Raw genomic sequence first — 17,429 nt, forward strand, 5'->3', positions numbered from 1 at the left:
AGTGCTCAAGCTGAAAAGATTTGGTTAAAGTAAGAGCCAAAGATCCTGCACGCTAATTTACATAAGGTTATACAATTTAGTTTTAGAGATCAACTTTCAGCTCAGTCTCTTGAGAATTATGTAGTAATGTAATATTTCTTGGAACAATGAATATCCATTAAACGTATGGTTTATGCTGTATAACTTGAACCAAGTGAGCCGGCTCTGCCATCTTGGAATTCATGGTGACGGTTTGTGAGAGCAGGTAATGTCGATGCTGTAACTTAAGCAAAACCCGGCATTTTTTAAAAAAAAACCTAGTTCAGTTTGTAAAAATAAATACAAAGTGTCTTTGTTGTGTATATATAGCTGAAGAACAGAAAACGCCGGGGACAGGAGAGTGAATTAGTGATAGCAGAGATAAAGCAAAAGGGTGACACTTGCAGTCTCCAGCACCCATTTTAAGAATAAGATTTACTTTACTGTCTCAGAGGGACATAGGACAATAATAATTTGACTTAAATATCAATGCTACATTATGTGCTAATGATTGTTAAAAAGTACAGAAATGACAAATGGTAAATGCACTGGACATTTAGAGGGGCTGCTACTCCTCACCCACTCAAAGAGCTGCTCTTTTTTGCTTGATAAAACTGATGTCATGTACATGTCTGTTTTGAGAGTCTTTCATGCAGGAGTCACAAAAAAAAAACAACAAAACAAACAAAAGAAAAAAAAACCTGAACTAAAATAGCTACATAAGGATGTAGGCGTATATAGTTGTGGTTTCCTGAAAATGTGATGAGGAAATAACTTCACCTGGAGACATACTTATTTTTGTGCATTCTAATGTCTAGCACAGCGTTTTAACTGAAAAGACACAGATGCACAGAGCCTCCACAAAAATCTAGCATTAATTTTATTTGAATTAATAGAGCATTTTGTCTTACAGTTTCTGACAAGATACTTCAAAATGGCTTTTCTGCCTTTTTTATTTATTTATTTATTTTGAAGAGCTGTATCCATTGAATTACATTTAAACAACTCAGAAACCAGTCATATCTGAGGCAAAATCCTTTACTGATCAAAACACTAACTGCAGTCTCCAAATTTATGATATCACAAACCAAGAACTTGCATAACACTGTTTAATCAAAGAGCCGGTTAGATCACAGTCCTCCCTTCATCTGCTGAGATAAAACCGGTGGCCATTAAATCTGCCTTTTGTGCTGTTCATCCAGCAGCTATCTGCTAGCTTACATGCTGGGATGATGAAATGCTGCAGAATTAAGTCCGACACAGACGAAACTGGGTGCTGTTAATCAGCAGTGCCAGCCCCCTCACCGACTTGGAGTTGTTGATGGAATGAGAGGGAGCCTGTGTCAATCCTTCTTCTTATATGACAGTAAGCCAGTCACTTGTCAGGTCAAATTAGATCCACATTCCCATTCCCACTGTGTGGAAAAATTCTCATAGGATACACTTTTAGTGTAACTCAGAGCAGAGAGATTTCAAAATACAGCTTGATATACAACCACACAAGTGGTCTTAAACAGGAAGTGTTAAAGTCTAGAACAAATAATTCTAGTTCATTTCAATTATGTGTAAAGCCCAGAATCTCTACAAAGCACCCATGATTAACAGCTAATTGCACTATTATTTACTTAAAGAAAGCATCAAATTCAAATGCAACTAATCCATCATGAATGCATATTTGGCAATCAACCTTCACACTTTATTCCTACATCGTTAGCCTCATACCATAATTGGCTAAGTCATATTTTGGCTAAATTGTGATATCTGTCTAACTGTACCCTCCCAATGTTGGTGATTGACTGTGCATCATTGCCTATAAAACCTTACAATATGACTTAGGTAATTATGCCATAAGGCTTACAATAAGATAAAGACAACGAAAATCCCAGACTCCTTCTGTGCTTCCTCTAAGTCCTGCACTGTCCTTTTCACTAAAATGCTTAAAAAAAAATAAATAAATAAAAAAAAAGTGAGCTAAACATTATCCACATGCAGGTATTTTACAAGGGGAAAGCATCATGTAGTTTCACTTCATTTTCCTTAAATAGTCAGTCAGTTATTTATAAGCAGCAGACAAGCATCAGCCACTCCCCCACCAACAGCATGACAACTGACTCCCTGAAAACCACATTATTTATATTTACAGATGTGACAGTGGCAGCAGGACTATACTCAGTGATTCCAGATCTTGCAAGAAAAAGGAGCGACCAGATCGATAAAAACAAGCCCCCTCCAAAAAGGAAAAAAACTAAAATTTTATATTAACTATAGACGCAGCAATAAATTTGAGTAACTTTTAAACTTTGAATAAAATAAGACCTGACACTGAGGATTGTGGAAGGTTGGAGGATATAGTGAGTCCTTTAGGATGTACTGAACTGTTGGTCTGTGTTAAGCTCAAACAGAAGATTTTATTAATTTTTAAACATCAATCTTTTTTGCAGATAAAGCTTTAAAAAAACAGGAAAAGAAATTTATAAAGCCTCTAGATTGTGTCTTTATAACTCCTTGTACAATCAATGAATTAATCATTTTTTATAAAGCCCATGATGTGTTGAATAAATTTTTAATACATAAAACAAAATTTTGTTGGTTCATTAAGCATTTTTCTTGTCGTTGGTGAGTCAGAGAAGGTCCAGCTGCAATATAATATATAATATGAATAATACAACATTATTTACAGTGAATCTGGCAATAAAGCAAGTGAAGCAGCATCCACTCATAGAAGAGTGTGTACCAAGAAGCCCCAAGGAATTGTAGTCACATAATGTCAGTTTAGATGAACAGGGTCCTCATGATGGGTTTATTAGTAAAATGTCTCAGAGCAGTGATCTTTTACAGAAATTATAGCTGGGGTACATGTTGACATGAGCATTTTTTATTAATTTATTTATACTTAATTTTGATCCCTTAAACAAGTTTTAACTTAGATTTAAAAACGAATAAAATAAAAATCCCTAAACAAATTTGATTATATCTAGTGATGCCAGGTGGTTGAAAGCAATAAAATAATTTCACTTTTTCTTATTTACCTGATACTGTTCTAAAAATAGATAAAATATAAATAAAACCTAAAGAGAAATTTGTTGTATGTGATCAGTTAGGCTAACATTAGGTCATAGTTAAGTTCAACTATAACTGCTAAAAATGCTATATAAAAAAAAAAGTAGAAAAGTCGACCAGCACCCATCTGATACATGAGTACAGAAATAAAGGGAAAATCAAAATATGAATTTAGTTTGCTTATAGCACAGTGAAAAAAAATCAATAAAAACTTTAAAACAGTTGGCAAAAGTACAGCTAAGTTAAGCTAGCAAGCTGCCATGCTACCAAACTGGCTAGTATCAGCTAGACCAGATAACTGAATAAAAACTTTGTTTTTTATTTTTTGTTTTTATATATGTAGCAAAATAAATTGTAGGAAATGTAGTTAAAACCTGCTTTTTAAAAAAGAAAGCAGCTAACTGTTGCAAGATGTTGTCATGTTAGCATACAGTATTTGTATGCTAACATCTTTTTGCTTCTTTCCAACGCTCTGGAAATAGCCAGAACTGGTTAACCAGCATCCTTGACTCCGGCTCTGATTTTCTAAGCATAACACCATAAGAACTTTTACAAACAAAAACAAAAAAGGAAAAAAGAAATAAAAAAAAAATGAATATGACCAATTCAAATGAATAAATAAATAAATAAATCCCATGGTTAGATTAAAACAGCCTTCATACCTCTGTAGTTTAAAAACATCATTATGAGAATCTAATCATGTTGAAGTAAGAGGATAACCTCTGAAGAAGTGGAGAAAACATGGCTACATTTATACAACACACTCCCTTGAGCCAATATCCCCCTTTCCCCCAACATCTACATTTTTGCTGCTATAAAAGGGCAAATGTGGCTTCTCTTATTCAGTCTATCAAAGACATAATGCAACTAAAATAGCTTAAGACAAATCTAGATACACTCATGAGGTCTAGATCATAGCAACGCTGTTAACCCTGCGTGGTCAGGCCACAAGGTCAGATGTCTGAGACATGTTTCATGTCCAGGGTGCCTGCTTGGGAAAAATAACAGAGCAAAAGTCACAGTCACACAGGATTCATGACTGGAAACCAAGGAGGTCTTGGCATACTAAACAGCCTGACATTTTCTCTGTAAGATCAGAACGGAAACAGGCTTAAGCTAGCCAGCCTAAATCCTTGTATAGCGTATCTGATAGTATCCATACAAACAAAAACATCAACCTGGCTCTGCTTGACCATTAAAGGTCATAAATATGACTCAGAGTGAGCTCACTGCACAGGAATGCTCACCGCTTATAAGGACAAGCTGCAGCTGCACAGAGGATGTGTTGATTTTGTTATACAATGATGGCTTTTCGTATTTTACCACTGAAGTTAACTTTGTCATAATTAATCTCAGTCCTTCTAAAGGGGAAAAATTATGTTATAAGTTGTTTATACAAAACTAATTGAATTATTGCAATAATATTAATAATAATAATAAATCATTGGTCCACATACATTTACTTGAGAACAGAAGTACAGTCCTTGTTGTGTTTTTTTAGCAATCATCCCCTATAATAACAGAAAAAGGTCAAACAAAACTTGTATTGACCGACAAACTACCAAACCTACCATTCTGGATGCACCCTGCCTCTTGCCTGGTACCAGCTGGGATAGGCTCCAGCCTTTCCGAGATCCTAAATTGAATTACATGGTACCAAAAAATGAACAGACGGACAGATGGATGGATGAAATCTGCACATGCTGTAAGGATGTCTGCAAACTTGAAGTAAAAAAGGTTGCATCAAACAGCAGATGAGCGCAAGAAATTTCTAGAAAGCATCAAAGAACTCTGAACCACGTTTTGTTGCAGCACTGCCTTTCACTGCGGACATACTAGGCTTTAAAATGTTAATTATGTTAATCAAAGCATCTTTACTCATATTTACAAATATCTTTAAAAGCATGTAGCAAAACCAGCTCCTTCAACCCTAGGTCGTTTTGCAGGTTAGTTCCAGGCAGCAGGAGCAACATACTGAAAAGCCTTTCTACCTGCTCTTTTCTGACCCTCAGAACAGTTAATATTAAGATGTCTTGTTATTGGAGATTATACCTTGCTGACTTTTTCCATGATAAGTATATTTGTAAATAGTACGGATGTATCCCAAGGAAAGATGTTATTTTGCTATTAGATGACTAAATCTTGCAAAACATGAAGAGAACCAGTTTGTTGTTGCTGGAAACACAGCAAGAACGGCTCTGGAATTCTTCGGACTACAATATGCTCATTTAGGTTTTTAATGCTTTTTCTTTAGTTGGAATTTTTTTTCCCATTTTTAATGGTACATCAAATTGTGCTATTTTAGAAGACTTTGGTCCTTTTCTATTATCACGTCTCAGATCCAGGTAGAAATATTTTCTCATGTCTTGCAACAACAGATAATGTAATATTGTTGGCCTTTTTATAAATGTAATAAAGCCAATAATGTAATAACTTGCCAATAATGTAACATTTTCAAAGTAATTTTTATACTAGGCCAATAATGTAATAACTTATTAAGCCATTGCCACAATACTATGTTATTGGAAATGAGTTTTCTCCGCAGGGTGGCCGGGCTCTCCCTTAGAGATAGGGGTGAGAAACTCGGTGATCCGGGAGGGGCTCAGAGTAGAGCTGCTGCTCCTCCGCATCGAGAGGAGCCAGATGAGGTGGCTCGGGCATCTGCTCAGGATGCCTCCTGGACGCCTCCCTGGTGAGGTGTTACGGGCATGTCCCACCGGAAAGAGGCCCCGGGGAAGACCCAGGACACGCTGGATGGACTACATCTCCCGGGTAGCCTAGGAACGCCTCAGGATCCCCCAGGATGAGCTGGTGAATGTGGCCGGGGAGAGGGAAGTCTGGGTTTCCTTGCTTAGGCAGCTGCTCCCGCGACCCGATTCCAGATAAGCAGCAGATAATGGATGGATGGATGGAGGTAAAATGTGAGGCTCTGGGCTTGTGCATGTCTCTAAAGGGCACAGGATAGATGAGAGGCTGAGGCCTACCAGGACACCTGAGCCTTACCCTGAGTTCCACCAGCACAAACACACATCTCATTCATAATGCATGAGAAAGGCAGAGGCAGTCGGCGTAGGTGGTTATAGGACCCTCCCATGACAAACAGTGGGTGATTCCCTCGAATCTTCCACTTGTCATGCCCTGCAATTACTTTGCTGCTCAGCTGGCAAGCTGGTCTGCTGCCTTGCTGTCGTGCCAGTTTCATTACATAACACATGTTGCATTATGTAATATCTGCAGGGCTTCGTATGTCAGAGGATCCACCACATAAAGAAAATTCTAGGGCTGTATGAGATGAAAAGGGAGGAGGCACTTTGTTTGATGGGAAGCTCCTTTCAGCAACTTGTCAGCGCTGACTGACAGCAGCATAATGCCTCTGCTGATCCTGCTCACTCAAAAATTCAGTCAGTGCTGAAATCAGCAGGTTGAACAGGGCAGTGTTTCCCCTGCACAGCACCTCACGCTTTATCCTCCCTCTGCCTTGTTAAAAGCAACCTGGGCAGACAGGATACCAATGACAGCGGTAGTATATAGGTCTGAGGCTGCAGCCGACAGCTCAGAAACCTGAGCCTGACACTTCTTTCTGCAGGGAATACAAATAACATGGCCTGCATCATGGGGGACAAACAGTGTTTATTTGTGGAGTATTTACATTAAGGGGGTAAACAAAGGCGGCAGTGTGGTGACATATGTTGCTGTGTTACGTCTGTGCATCCTGGTAGAGAACATTTGCCACCAGGTCTCTCACTGCACCCGAATCCTCCGCATCTGTGGAGACCAAACATATTGTGACAATTACTGTTAACACTGAAAAAAAACTTGCTGTGACTAAAAAAAATATAATGAGGGCTCACAAAGAATTCAGACCAAATATAAATGTAGTCAGAGTGACCAGAAATATTTGTCTCATGTCGGCCAAACAGGTTTTAAATGGATACATTTGCAATGCAGTTAATTTTTGTCTATTTTTACATAAGATCTGGTGCCTCATTTATAAAATGGTGAACAAGATCATTTTTTTAAGTTAACATACACTCACTGGCCACTTTATTAGGTCAACCTAGCTAGTACTGGACTAAACCCCCTTCTGCCTTCAAAACTGCCTTAATTCTTGGTGACTTAGATTCAAGAAGGTGTTGGAAACATTCCTCAGAGATTTTGTTGCTGCAGATTTATCGGCTGTCCATGATGAGAATCTCCCGTTCCACCACATCCCAAAGCTGCTCTTCTGGATTGAGATCTGGTGACTGTGGAGGCCATTTGAGTACAATGAACTCATTGTCATGTTCATGTTGGAGATGATTTGAGCCATCGGAAGATGCTACACTGTGGTCATGAAGGGATGGACATGGTCAGCAACAATGCTCAGGTAGGCTGTGGTTGTTAAACCATGCTCAGTTGGTACTAAAGCTGGATTTATACTCGTGCTCACACTGGTGAAATGTACTCTCGCACTCAAGTGTAGGGTTTTGGCATCGTGTTGCAGTTTTTCTTCCACGGTAACTACCCAAATTCAGCAAAAAGCTCCATAAATCCGGAATCACATAATCACAAACCAACCAATCACAATGGAGTACTTCCGCGTAACCACGTGACGTTCAGGAGTGCACGTCGGCTCTGGGAGAGATGCCGACCTAACGCAGACGCTGCAGGAGTATAAATCCTGCTTACTAACCCCTACATACAAAGCATTACAATATTCCAAACTCGATGTTATAAAAGCATGAATGAGTCTCTCAAAACCCTTTTCTAACAAAACTAGCTTAATTTTTGATAGCTGCCTCAACTGAAAGAAAAACAACCGTTTGTCCAGTTTCAACTCAACCTTTACACCCAGACTTGTAACAATGGGCTTAACAAATGGTGACAAAGAGTCCAAACGTGCAAGGAGAGCAGTCGAGGAACCACTGGGTTTCGAACAAAATGACCTTAGTCTTCTTTTCATTAAAACTCAGGAAGCTGGAGTCCAAGGCAGGATGGATCCACGCTTCCATGTTATTTTCACCACATTTCGACTCTACCATCTAAATGTTTCGATCTTCTATTCCTCAGTTTTGTTGAGTCTGTGGAAACTGTAGCCTCAGTTTCCTGTTCTTAGTGGACAGGAATAGACCAGGTGTGGTCATCTGTTGCTGCAGCCCATCTGCTTCAAGAATGGATTTGATGTATGTTCAGAGATGCTCAGCTTGAACTTCAACAATTCATCTTGACCATGTCTACACATGCATTTAGCATTGAGTGTCTTCCATGTGATTGGCTGATTAGATATGTGTGAGCAAGCAACTGAATAATTTTACCTAATAAAAGTGGCCAGTGAGCTTATGTTATGGAAAAGGTATAGCAAATGTTACTTGAAGTGTTGCGCTGTATCACAGCTCCCACAAACCGTACAAATGACCAGCAAGTTAATTCAGTCTCTCCTACAGAAGTAATTCTCTAGTGTTTGATCCACTCCCCTTGGCAGAGCTTTAATAAGGTCCACTCTTCTTTAAACATGAATCCAAACTTAATGCCAGTTCAATGCAGCTGCTTCAAAGTCAAAATATTCTAATACACCCTTTATACTTCATGCACTTTTTTAGACTATGTTTGGATTTCACTTGCTTTAAAATACATTCTCTGTGGGGTTTTTGATCATCCATAGCACTGTGATCCTACAAGTTAAAGTTCTTACAGAAGCAAATAAAAATATAAACTTTCCAAATGTTTACGAGGAGGGAAATACATGTCGTTCAAAGAGCTTTATTCTTCCACACTAAATAATTAAAAGAGTATATTAAATCTATTAGGAATATTAGCGTATTAGGAAAAACTAGCAATCCGAGCACCTCGAAATATTAAACAACATGAATTAAAAAGGTTTCATATAGTCAAGATTTTTCTTAACCCTGGCCACATTTAACAAATATAAATAGTAACGTATCAGTTAATATGATCTTTATACATAACTTGTGTTTTTCATGCCATTACAGCCAAAAAAAACTATTTTCCAGCACTTTTTAATAACTTTATTGCTTTTTTTAGGTGATTTCTCAAGACATGGATATTTCCTTAATACTCGGGCTGGGTAATAATTAGGCCTCTGGAGTTTACCGTGAATCCAACTGAAAGTAGTTAATGAGTGAGCGTCTGTTGATATGTACCTCTGGTTGGCCAAAAATGGACTTTTGTAAGCAGAAAAATATCCTGTGTGGAAAAACCTGCTTACTTCATACACACGCTATCCTCTACAGCTGTAAATAGATGATGGAGATCCTGCACCACAAATTAAAAATGACCATGTAAGAACAGCTAAGCTTATTAAGCAAGCTGCCCCCGGCTCTTCATAAATGACTGTTTGGCTAAAGGGCAGTTATTAAAGTGAGAGAAAAAAGAAAATCAGCAGGGAATAACCTGAGAGCTGCTGCTGACATTTCTAAGAGGTCAGCTAGGGGCAGCTAACGTCCACTGTGCAGAGTTTACCTTTCCCCCTTTTTATCATTTGCTCTTTTCCTCTTAGCGTTAGCCATTCTATATTTTCAAAAACATTTAAACAAATATTAAATTAAATAAATCTGTCCCTAATTTTGATTTATTTTAGTCTGAATCCTTCTAGATGAGACATTTCTCATAGTATGATTGGAGGTTAAAAGTCAGAAATCTGCATTTTAATCTGCAATCACGAGGCTTCAGTGAGTTTTAAAGATCACGTTTTTGGGTCTCATCTAATACTTGTTTCCACTTTCTGATAAGGATTTGATTGACGAGTCAGTCATCCATGCCGACCATAAAGCATGGCCTAATTTGTCATTTAAACCCCGTTTATCTTCTCTTGTAAAACATTTTCTAAACAGACACTGAAAATGTACTGAAACAGCAGCAAGATTAATGTTCTACTATGAAAGGCAATTAACAACAGGAAATTAACAGGAAATAAACAACCACAGAGCACAATCATTAACCAAGTACGGACGCGAGTTAAATATTGCGACTGTCACGAGGATGGTGTGGGGAAAAGACTCTGAACCGCACAGAGATATGAAAGGAGGGTAAAAAAATAAAGAATTTAAAAAGAGGAAGCCTGACTGACAGGCTGCAGATTTGTCTGCAATAACACACACACACACACTGAATTTATTTCCCTGCTGAAGTCGACACATGTATGGAGGATACCTGCTGCATGTAGATGCTAACGGCTGTGGCACTACAGCACATGGAGTGAGCATTTTGATGGTGGAAGATGACGAGAGGAGTCAGGAAAATGTGGATGCAGAAGAACTTGTGGCTAAACAGAACAACACGTTGGCTATTTAGAGCTACGTTGGTTAGAATAGAGGTGATGCACTACAAACACGTACTCTGCAAGACATGTCGAATACTTGTGCCAAACACCAGAGGACACACATTTAATCTCCGCTGCCACCTACAGGACAAACACAAGGAGCTATGGACAAATCTAGCCAACTTTTGTGCGTTGTGGTGCCGCCTTTATTGTGCAAATTACCTCATATCTGTAGACAAGGACTGAGCTATGGTCCACTGTTACTGATGAATGCATCTTATCTGGCAATACCAAAGTTATTGTGTGTTTCCTGTTAGGCATTGGTCCATTAATGTCTAAAACGCTGCTTCATCTGACAGAAACTGCTTATAACAAGCCACACTGGAATATAAAACAAATCTCCTTATAATAAGTTGGTAAAGAAACCTCTTCAAACTTTTGAAAAGGCTGTCTATTTTCTATTCCATCTCTAGTCTTCAGGCTGACAGACACTATGGTACATGATCGGTTAGTGTTGCTGACCAAATAATTTTTATTAAGAAGTAACTATAATCTAGCGTTAGCTAATACATGCTACTAGTGCTAATATAGGACAAGCTATAAAGTTCAGCAGATGTCTGTGCATGAGAGTTTTGTCAGTGGAGCTCTTTATAAGAAAATACAACAGCAGCAGCTTTATTTATATTATTTATCGCAGGCCATATCATCATGGCAACTTTCAACAGTGTTTTTACATATCGCATATTTTCCTGATATCGTGCAGCCCTAGTTAAAGCATTAACGTACAAAGTCAGTCGTCAAGGGCCGCTGTCCTGCAGGTTTTCAGTGTAACCCTGCTCCAACACTGGGTGATAATCATATCCCTTAGGATTCTTCTTTCTTTTCTTTAAATAACAGGTTCAATCCGGATAACTTTTGGATAAGAGATTCTTAATCTCAATGAGGTTTTTATTTGGTTAAATGAAGGAGAAATTCAATGGAAATGAGGTGGTTTCCAGCTGCTGCAGCGCATCACATGTGGTGACATGAGCCTCCAGCAAAGTTTTAATGTCATGTGACATGGTCACGTCTTGCAATGCAGTCTACAAGATTTTTTAACCATCATGCATTGCTGCAGGATCATTATTAATCATGTCAAGACACTGACGCCTGAGAGGAAGTCACACATCTAGAGGCTTTTTATCTTTTTTTTTTTTTCTTTTCATTCATACAACATTCAGTCATCTGGTAGCTATGGTATAGTCTGGCACAGGAAGTCTTTTAAGGATCAGATTTAGTACATATTAAATAAACTTACTGGGTTAATTATATCCTTATTACAACTAAATCTGCATGCAGTTTAGGCTTATCTAATCCAGTTGAACAAGCTAATACAAGGCAATAAAATTCCAGTAGCATGGTGTTTATCCTCTACATGCCAGGCATGCAGAGCCCAGGTTAAGTCAGGTAACTATGATTTCCTCCCAAATGGAAAGAAATTGTTGCTGTTTCATTTTATCATTTCTGGCAGGACTGAGGATGAGCTGCCAGCTGCCATGTAGACTCATAAAATAAATCAGCTGTACATCATTTTCAGTTGTGGATTGGAGCTGTTAGTTTCACAGACTCAAAACTAACCCTGTAAAGTCTGACATATGATTGAGAGTAAATGCTATATTTTGTTATTTAACATTTAAACTTAATCCATCCATCTATTCTCTACCAAATATCTGAGGATGAGTCATAGCAGTCTGGCAGAGACACAGACTTCCCTCTATCTGGCAACTTCAGTCTCCCTCGGGGGGATCCTGAGGTGTTCCCAGAGAGACTTTGTCTCCTCTAGCATGTCTCAGGTCTTCCCTGGTAGCTCCTCCTGGTGGGACCCTCCCAAAAACCTCTCCAGGGAGTCGTCCAGGAGACATCCTAACCAGATACCCAAGCCACCTTATCTGGTTCCTCTTGATGTAGAGGAGCAGAGGTTCTTTACTGAGCCCCTCCCTGGATGACAGTGACTCGCCCTATCTCACCCTATTTCTGCAGGTCTGGAGAGCCCAGACACCCTGCAGAGGAAACTCATTTCAGCTGCTTGTATTTGCAGTCTCGTTATTTTGGCCATTATGAGGGTGTGAACGTAGATCGACTAGTAAATCAAGAGCTTTGCCCTTCAACTCTTCGTCACCACGACAGACTGGAGTCCACCTCATTGCAGATGCTACACCTGTCAATCTCCCGCTCCATCCTTCCGTCACTTGCGAACAAGACCCAGAGATACTTGAACTCTTCCACCTGCTGCAGGACCTCATTCCTAACCCAGAGAGGACACTCCACCCTTAGATTTGGAGGAACCAGTCTCCAAACCAACTATATACAACAGGATTTATTTCTATACAAGAGGTCTCAGAAACTTGGGTATCAAATATGATACGTTACAGATTAAACGTTAAAATGGTACAGCAGGTAAAACACAAAGTGAGCTGTGCCCACTTTTACAGCCCAAAGCGCAGCACTGAAAATAAATAAGTCCACCCAGGTGTACTGATCGAAGCTCAAACTGAGTTGATGCAAGTCTGAATGCTGATGAAATACCTTCTCAGTGGTATTTAGTGAGCTTTATAGGTTCTGGAGGACAGTTCTCGTGCTGTAGTTGGCCACATAGAAGTCAAGTTTGTGCCCTGATGATCATATTCTGGTAAAAAAAGATGTTGATTTTTGTATTTAAATGTTAAAAAAACATGCATTGGGAACAATAACTTGTCACTTAAAGATGGACTATTAAATTCTGGACTTTTATTCGACGCTCATATGCTCTGCTACAGATAACTAAAAAGCTCAGCTATGCAGCCTAAAACAAGCTGCCAGTGTTTGCTAAAGATTTTCTAGCTTTATCTTCATATCACGGATAGAGAGGAGTGTTGGTCCTCTATCTAAATAAGCTCATTTCTGAACATTTTAAATGATTGCTTTAAGGAAAAGAGAGAAAACAGAACAACAGTAAAATCTATCATGTGGGAATAATTTCTCTTCTCTGTGCTCATTAGCATTCAGGACAGGGTCTGAGTGATACAGCAGGATGCAGGAAATGTTGACTACAAACAGTCAGGGTTTGTCTGCAGTTCAATTACAGCCTCAAACAGAGAAGATGTTGGTAAGAATGTAAAGGTGGATGCTCTAGTTTGAGCTGAATCTGCTTCCTAACAACTGATCTAAACTTATTTGTGTACTCACCGACTCCTAGCACCTTAAGACGGCTTCTAAACTCTGGCTTCTCCTCCAGAACTCGCAGTAGGTTGGTGGACTCCATACGCTCCAGCTCGACCTTCCAGTAGATGTAGATTTTCTGATTAAAGCTGACGTACACCAGGCAGGGACTGTTTTTCCCCTCCTTACATGTATACTGACCTACAACCACACAAGAGACATAAATACTTTAGGTTTTATTCAACATATGGTGGGCAGTGCTGTGATTTCACATGAATCCAAATCATCAGTCTCCTGCTGCCAGGCTGCTGTAGTACAACTGGTCTCTACAGGAACAGAGAATCTAATTTCTTTTAATGGCAACACAAAGCAGGCAGAGCAACAGAGGGGAGGGTTCAGATGTTTTGCATACAATGGGAGTAAAGAAACGAACCTCAATGGAATCAAGAAGCTCAAAAACAGTCTCTCCATCTAATCCACCTTCTGTCACATTAGCTCCTACATACATAGTGGCTCATTCAAATGGACGGTTGCAACAGAAAAAGCGGAACTAAAGCTCAACATTGCCATCTAGTGTTCAAAGTCTGAATGTTTCATCACCTGAACGATCCAAAGTCTCGAAACATTTACAAAAAAGGCCACAATGAGTTATAAAACTTAAATATCAACAAAATCTTAAGCTATCTTAAAGTAAAATCCTTGAATCAAAATGGTGAAAAGATTTGTGTCATTATTTTTTATGTAATACATAACAAAACAAACAAAGTTACACCAGCAAAACTCATTTATTTGGCCACTTGTGAGTCATGGAAACACATTATGAGCTTGTTTGTAATTAAAAATCAGGAATGTTTGCGCAAACAGCTGCTTATTAAAATGCAGCAGCTACAGAGACACATTGTCATTATCTGAAATAGTGTTTCACTCCTTATGATGAATAATTTTCATTCCTCAAAAAAACCTCAGGGAAATATATGGCTCTTCAGCTGCTCAATTTTCTATGTACCTGTGAGGGAGAGAGGTGCTTTGGATAAGGAGGCTTCAAGTATGTTTTTTATATAAGTAACAGAGGCTGATGGGCAATAAGAGTACCAGAATTTAATTATTAATTCTTCCTAAAACAAATGGTAAGTGAATTCAGAGATTCAGTGCAAAATAAATACCTCAGATTTTTTTTAATCTACCTGCTGCAGCATCTACAGCATTCACACTATACAAATACAGGAAAATGTCTTTTCCCCCAATAATGAAAGTCAACTGACTTACTTTATGTGCCAGAAGCCTTGAGAGCTGAACATTTAATTTTCAAAAACATCATTGTCTTTACTTATGATCTTTTCCTTGACCCTTTTGAGAAAACGACATAAGATTAAAGAAAGATGGCACAAGATGATGGACAGAGGTTCACCAACCTATGGCAAACTGCAGCTAAAAATCATGGAACAATTTCTAAAAAATGTTCCTCAATGGCAAAAACACTTGTAAAGACTTTCCAACCATCGACAATGTATAACATTATTTAAAAGATTCAGAGAATCAGGAGGAATCTCTGTGCGCATGGAACAACGCCAAAGCTCAAAACTGGATATTTGGGTCCTCAGGCAGCACTGATATAAAAAAAACAGACATGAAATTGCTGCATGGGCTCAGGAAGACTTCCAGAAATCACTATCTGTGAACACAGTTCACCAGGAAATTCACAAATGCAAGTTAAAGCTTTATCATGTAAAGATGACACAACCCAAAAAGGCACGTCGTCATCATGTAGAAAACTGTTCTTTGGTCAGATTAATAAAAAATTTAAATTCTTTTTGGGAACCATGGACGCTGTGACCTGAAGACTAAAGAGAAGAGGGACCAGTCAGCTTATCAGTGGAAAGGTCAAAAGCCTGTATGGGGTTGCATTAGTGTCTATGGTGTGGGCAGCTTCCACCTGTGAAGCTCCATAAATGCTGAAAAGTACATGGAGGTTTTAGAGCAACATCTGCTCCCATCCACACAATGTCTCTTTCAGGGAAGGCCTTGCAGATTTCAGCAAGACAATGCTAAACCACATCCAGGTCCTGGTACTGAACTGGCCTGCCTGCAGTCCAGACCTTTCACCAACAGAAACATTTGGAGCATCATGAAACCAAAAATCCAGCAACTAAGGTCCAGGACTGCTGAGCAGCTGGAATCCTGCATCAGACCAGAATAGGACAACATTCCTCTCCTAAAACTCCAGCAACTGGTCTTCCTATTTCCCAGAGGTTTACAGACAGTTATGAAAAGAAAGGGGGGTGACACATAATGGTGAACATCACACTGTTCCAACTTTCTTGAAAGATGTGTTACTGACATAAAATTCAAAATGAGCTAATATTTTTCATGAAAATGTACAATGTCTCAGTTTCAACATCTAATATGTTGATTATGTTCTATTAGAAATAAAATATGGGTTCATGAGATTCGCAAATAATTTCAGTCTGTTTTTATTTACATTTTATAAGCGTGAAAAAATTTTGGAATTGGAGTTGTTGTACAATATTTAATTAACAAGGATGGTAAAACTAAAAAAAGAAAAAAAAAAGCCACAAATGGGAAATATGGCACAGACTCAAATTCACCCTCCTGCTTGTTTACGTGAATCTTTATTTGTATTGTTGTATAGAAACAGGCTAAGTGCAGGTTATTATGTGACAGAATGATCTTTCCTTTTATAAAGAAGCAGCAGGTTAAGGTGACAGGTCTGCAGGTTTATTCCCTTTCAAAGTTGTTTATGGCTCATCTAAGTCTTTTTTCCAACATGAAACCCAAAATCTGGCCCATGCATTGTTTTCTTCATCCGCTGCACTGTTTTGTAACTTATGTTAAGACTTGTGTGTGTTAGCTGAGTTATATCAGTGGAAAAACCTTGGTAAGTTATAAATATAGACATTAAACTGGATTATAAATAACAGCAGAAGTCAGTGGGAACAACAGAGAAACTTGCAGGACAAAATCTGAGCCATTTATCTGTGGATGAGAATCTCACCGGCACAGAAGGCGTTGACGTTCTCATCAAAGTGGAAGCGCACCACGGTCCGATTGTGGTCAATGATGTAGGTTTGACCGTCCCAAGCGCACGCCACCACTTCCTCTCTGCCGTCTCCCTGGAAACAAACACACATGCAAACTGAAATGCAATCGTTACGTTGACCAATACAGTTGAAGCAACATGCTTCTGTAGACTAAACATTTTCTGTTTAACATATTTTACATTCTTACACTCTTTATTTTATTTTTTTCAACTTTATCAAAAGGGCCATTTTACCATATGAGATTATTATTTTACAGAAAACAATATAATTTCAATATAAATGAAGGTTCTGTTGTTTAAAAGAGGCTGACAAAAGAAACCTTTCATTTTTATTCAGTAAGAATATTAAAAGTTGAATCAAAAGTCAACTTAAAGTCTTGAGTGGTCACAGACTTACAGTGACATCGAGCTTCTGCAGGGCAAAAAGCTGATGATCCACCTGCACCGACCACAGCAGCTGCTCCGAGCTGTCCATCAGCTTCAGGGTTCCTTTTTACCCAGGAGGGCACAAAGAAAAGACACGATAAACAAATTAACATCGGCTTTACTAATTTACAGACTCCAAAAAGACTGATTTTTGTTTTCATTTTTTTTTTCATTCAAAGGGAAATCAACAACATAAACAATTAAAACTGTACGTATGGATTTAATTTTTTATTAATTATACTTGCATTAAAGGGTTATACTGGTTACTAAACTTACCATCTAAAGTACAGAGTGCAAACAGGCCACATTTAGAGGATTCTTCTTTTGAACCTGGAGAAAATCAAATTATATCATATTTGAACTTATCTTAAATTATTATCTTAGCAGCATTTTCAACAAACTTTTAGATAATTTAGATGGCTTTTTAAAGCT

At 38.5% G+C, this 17,429-nt stretch overlaps 1 protein-coding gene across 3 annotated transcripts in view; it reads right to left on the reverse strand.

Moving 5' to 3' along the window:
* itfg2 (integrin alpha FG-GAP repeat containing 2) overlaps positions 1 to 17,429 on the reverse strand; it is a 79,478-nt gene that overhangs the window by 59,242 nt on the left and 2,807 nt on the right. The window contains exons 8-12 of one of the 3 annotated variants that reach the window (XM_041977762.1): positions 17,274 to 17,327; positions 16,969 to 17,060; positions 16,527 to 16,644; positions 13,541 to 13,714; positions 6,692 to 6,843 (exon numbers count right to left, since the gene is read on the reverse strand). In XM_041977762.1, the coding sequence (XP_041833696.1) occupies positions 6,776 to 6,843; positions 13,541 to 13,714; positions 16,527 to 16,644; positions 16,969 to 17,060; positions 17,274 to 17,327 (506 nt within the window). In that variant the 3' untranslated portion in view covers positions 6,692 to 6,775. Of the gene's footprint in view, positions 1 to 6,691; positions 6,844 to 13,540; positions 13,715 to 16,526; positions 16,645 to 16,968; positions 17,061 to 17,273; positions 17,328 to 17,429 lie in introns of those variants that run through there. The other 2 variants (XM_041977763.1, XM_041977764.1) reach the window with 2 other exon arrangements.

The sequence above is a fragment of the Melanotaenia boesemani genome, chromosome 23 (assembly GCF_017639745.1).
Source record: "Melanotaenia boesemani isolate fMelBoe1 chromosome 23, fMelBoe1.pri, whole genome shotgun sequence".
Taxonomy (NCBI): domain Eukaryota; kingdom Metazoa; phylum Chordata; class Actinopteri; order Atheriniformes; family Melanotaeniidae; genus Melanotaenia; species Melanotaenia boesemani.